This window comes from Platichthys flesus, chromosome 13 (assembly GCF_949316205.1).
Source record: "Platichthys flesus chromosome 13, fPlaFle2.1, whole genome shotgun sequence".
Classification (NCBI taxonomy): domain Eukaryota; kingdom Metazoa; phylum Chordata; class Actinopteri; order Pleuronectiformes; family Pleuronectidae; genus Platichthys; species Platichthys flesus.
In genome coordinates, this window is record NC_084957.1 from 24,345,104 (window position 1) to 24,349,099 (window position 3,996).

At 40.2% G+C, this 3,996-nt stretch overlaps 1 protein-coding gene across 1 annotated transcript; it reads right to left on the bottom strand.

Moving 5' to 3' along the window:
• Positions 1–439: 439 nt before the first annotated feature.
• Positions 440–3,794, bottom strand: LOC133967551 (homeobox protein engrailed-1-B-like). The gene is made up of 2 exons (XM_062403068.1): positions 3,147–3,794; positions 440–874 (listed from the first exon to the last, which is right to left on the bottom strand). The coding sequence occupies exons 1-2, from the start codon at positions 3,670–3,672 to the stop codon at positions 555–557; spliced, it is 846 nt and encodes a 281-aa protein (XP_062259052.1). The 5' UTR covers positions 3,673–3,794; the 3' UTR covers positions 440–554.
• Positions 3,795–3,996: the final 202 nt, after the last annotated feature.

A 3,996-nucleotide genomic window follows, 5' to 3' on the forward strand; every position in this document is an offset into this window, starting at 1 on the left:
TATTTCGTTTAACCTATTTAGATCTGTAATTGTTCAGACTAAATAATTGTTTGGCAACCTAAACTATAACGGTACTATTTGAGTCTGGTTACTAAATTTGAATTGTAGTTAATAATAATAATAATATGGTGAACTTATGTGTTTAATTAAGGCCTTAACTTTGCAGTATTCCTATGATAATCCTAAACAAATTAGTTTTAACTGACAGTGCGTGTGTGTGTGTGTGTGTGTGTGTGTGTGTGTGTGTGTGTGTGTGTGTGTGTGTGAGCAGGAGGGAGAAAATATGCGAGAAGGATGATGTATTTTTCTTTAAAGTTTATGAAAATATCCAATAAATCTTTAAAGTAAAAATCTTTGGTTTTTGCGGGGACAGCTTCCAGGAATAGTGTTTATGTTCGCTCTTGTCTGTAGAAGAGGAGAAGAAGAAATGGAACCAGAGACAAAGCCTGCAGTGAAGAAAACTCTTTCCGTACCCCCATCTGCATCATTAAATAAGATACTATGTATTTACAATGTACAGAGTGTGTGAAGGAGAGCGTAAAGGACCAGACATCTCAGTCGCTGTCCTCCTTGTCTTCCTGTACGGTGGTGGTGGAATGGTTGTACAGTCCCTGCGCCATCAGCTGCAGTGCAAGCCCGTTCTTGAAGCCGCTGGCCTTTTTAATCTTGGCGCGCTTGTTCTGAAACCATATTTTGATTTGGGACTCGTTGAGGTTGAGCTCCTGGGCCAAAGACTGCCGACGCTGCTCCGTAATATAGCGGTTCACCTGGAACTCAGTCTTCAGTCTCTGGAGCTGCTCGGTCGTGAAGGCCGTGCGCGGCCGCTTGTCCTCTTTGCCGCTTTTCGACTTTTTCAGTTTACGTGTCCTTGGGCCTGCAGTAAGGGCGAAAGGACGGGAGAGCGGAAATAAATATTCAACGCATATTAGATAATTAGATATGAATAATGAAACAACCAGTTCGGATTGTAGGCCCCTATTGTCTTGTGTGTATGTCCTTGTAGGTATTTTATGCACTGTAGGCTTATACAGACAAATATAATATTTTATCCATTGTAGCATTGTAATATTATTATTATTATGATTATTAATATTATTATTATAATTATTGGTATTAGTATTATTGGTATTATTATTATTATAAGTAGTAGTAGAAAATGAAATGAAACGTTGTACAGTGTGATACAGTGAGCAGATAGAGACTGTGACCCGACTAAGGCAGCTGAAGCCCTGCTCTATTTTATTTTTTGGTACAGTCACGTAAATCATGATGCTAACATTCACACACATTTAACGGGCTTGTTTATAAATAATAAAAATCTCGGAGTCTTCATTATAATGAAACCAGGTTAATGATAATCCAGACCGGACGAGGTTTATTTAAAAAAAACGCCATCGCTCAGACTTCTTCAGAGTAGTAAATTAACGTTGACGTCTGCATTCTATGTAGGCTCTTTGTTAAGACTTCTGCTCTTAATGAACAAAGCAGGGCGAACAATGTATACCAATTATTATTACAATATGATTTTCATCAGTAGCCATAGGCTGTAACAAAATTATTATATATAATCACAATTGTTTTTATTCCTAAACATTTTGCTGCTTAAGTGTTTGGTCATTATCTGCCTATAAAGGAGAGTCTCAAACCACAGCCTTCACTAAGGGGTAAAATCTGCCTTTAAACTTGAAAGAAATATGGCGTGAACAAAATTAACTCTTTAAGGTTCAGTACATGTCTATTCACAAAGCTATGATTATATGTTGGTGAAATTAAAAGCTGGACCCAAATCAAGAAGAGCCCGATTCATTCTCAATAGTTCTGTTGCGAGACATGGATCATTTACCTTTAATTCCATAGTCTATTGTTCCGCCGTGCTTCACTGGCAGCGGCTATGCAACAGAGGTGGAAAAGACAAGAGCCCATCTCCCATCGATTACAGGGGGGAAAGCCTTTATTCCAATAGAAAAGGTTTACCGTCGATTCGCACATCAAGACTCTGAACCAAAACATGTGTCACACAAAAGCTCCGCTGTCATCTGTACAAGCTTAATCCTAAAGGATCAATGCTGCCAGCTGTATGTTCAAAATGACCTACTGTGTTTACAAGATAGGTACGTGTCTCAAATAATTGTGTCAAGCTGCAGGGTCATGCCATGTCATTCACTCAGAAGTTGTTGTTTACAAGTTCTAACTTAAATTGATATATACGGAAATCTGAGCTGTTTATTTTACTTCACATCTATTGCACGGGGTTGAGGGATCCCTCACATGTGGCTCTCTCTGAGGTTTCTATGTTTATTTTACCCTGTTAAAGGGTTTATAGTAGTTTTTCCTTACTCTTGTTGGGGGTTAAGGACAGAGGATGTCACACATTGTTAAAGCCATATGAGACAATTTGTAATTTGTGAATATGGGCTATACAAATACAATTTGAATGATGATTTACTTGCAACGATAAACCCAACCATCTGCAGCAGCTAGTTTATATTTTTGTTATTTTGCAAATGCAATTAAAATAATTTGTGAGAAAACTCCAACAGAAAACCCCTAATTATAGGTTTTATACAGCGCATTTTTTTTTTTACATGCTGTTCATTATTATATTGATTCCCCGTTGAGACTTGACCGTGGCTTGCTTGCGTCCAGGGTAAGCTCAAAACTAACTTAAAGTAAATTGTTATTCACATTTATTTTAGGTTATGTTTTTCTCGTTGACGGGAGATTACATGCAGTCTATTATCTAATAGGTTTCAATAAATATTTTCTTTAGGAATCTTAATACTAGAGGATTCAGTCAAAACTGGAAGGAATCAAATGGAAGGTTAGCTTTGAGCTGGCAACACAAATCAATGTGTTCACACATTTTCATTTAACGAAACCAAATCATCATCGTCGTATTTGATCGTAGGACTAAAATAAATGTTATCTAATATATTCTGTCTGTATAAGAGAAGTTAAATAACAATAAAAAAACATTTAATGAAATGTGTTGTATGCAGTTTAAGCTCGTATTTTTTGACAGAAAACTAAACATTTGAAGCTTGTGTATACCAAACTGAAGTGAGATCAACGAGGTATTATTATCCCTCCGTTTTCACAGGGAAGGGACACTCACGTTTGTTTTCTTCATTAAACTATTGCCTTACCAGATGAGGGCCTATCCGAGTATCGGGTGCAGTAGACCCAGGCAGGCCAGAGCAGCGGCTGGGTCTCAGGTGTGGGCGCCCCGGTACCATTCAGCAACACAAGCGAGGAGGAGGTGTTCTTTCCGTCCCCTCCGCCATTCCTCTCCTCGGATTTCACACTGCTGTTCCCAGTGGAGGCGGCCGCGTCTCCTTCGTCAATGCCAATGTTCTTTTGGGGACTCACCAAAGGAGTCGAGGAGGTGGAAGACGAAGTGCTGTCAGTGCTGCAGTTAGAGTCCTGACATGGTATGCTTTGTCTGCTGCGGTCCCGGCTGGAGGTGTGCGCCCTCTCCCGTGAGACAAAGCAGTGCTCCTTCTTACTGCCGAAGTCCGGTCCTAGAATGGTGTCGATGAAAAAGTTGGTCGTTCTGTGGGCCTGCTGGGCGACCTGCAGAGGCAGTATCAGCGGCGAGGGTAGGCTGTGAGAAGGAAAGACGCATTCTCCCTCGCTGCTATCCGTACTGTTCAGATCCCGCTGCTCCTCCATCGCTGCTTCTCCGGGGAACGTGAATTCTGTTTTCTCAGTCCTCTTCTACTTTGTGGAACTGTGCTTGTATCCAAAATGTTACTACTAACACCATAACATACTAATTTTCTCCCAGTAATGTTACTGATAAGTGAAATTATTCGCAAATTGTAGACATCCTCGGTGCTCGGGGTATTGTTTGTATTGTGCATTGCTCTCACACACCTACAGTGCTTCACCGCTTTATGACAGTCGAATCTTCACGAAGTCCTCAAATCGCATAACCATGCAGGCATACTGGCACACACGCACTAACTGGAGACGCATGTTTAATATCCAAAGTTG

Excerpts from the sequence above, each read along its gene's own strand:
- LOC133967551 (XM_062403068.1), bottom strand. The coding sequence starts at position 3,672 with ATGGAGGAGCAGCGGGATCTGAACAGTACGGATAGCAGCGAGGGAGAA. Across the intron at positions 875-3,146 it reads CTCGGATAGGCCCTCATCTG|GCCCAAGGACACGTAAACTG; the intron begins GTAAGGCAATAG and ends CCCTTACTGCAG.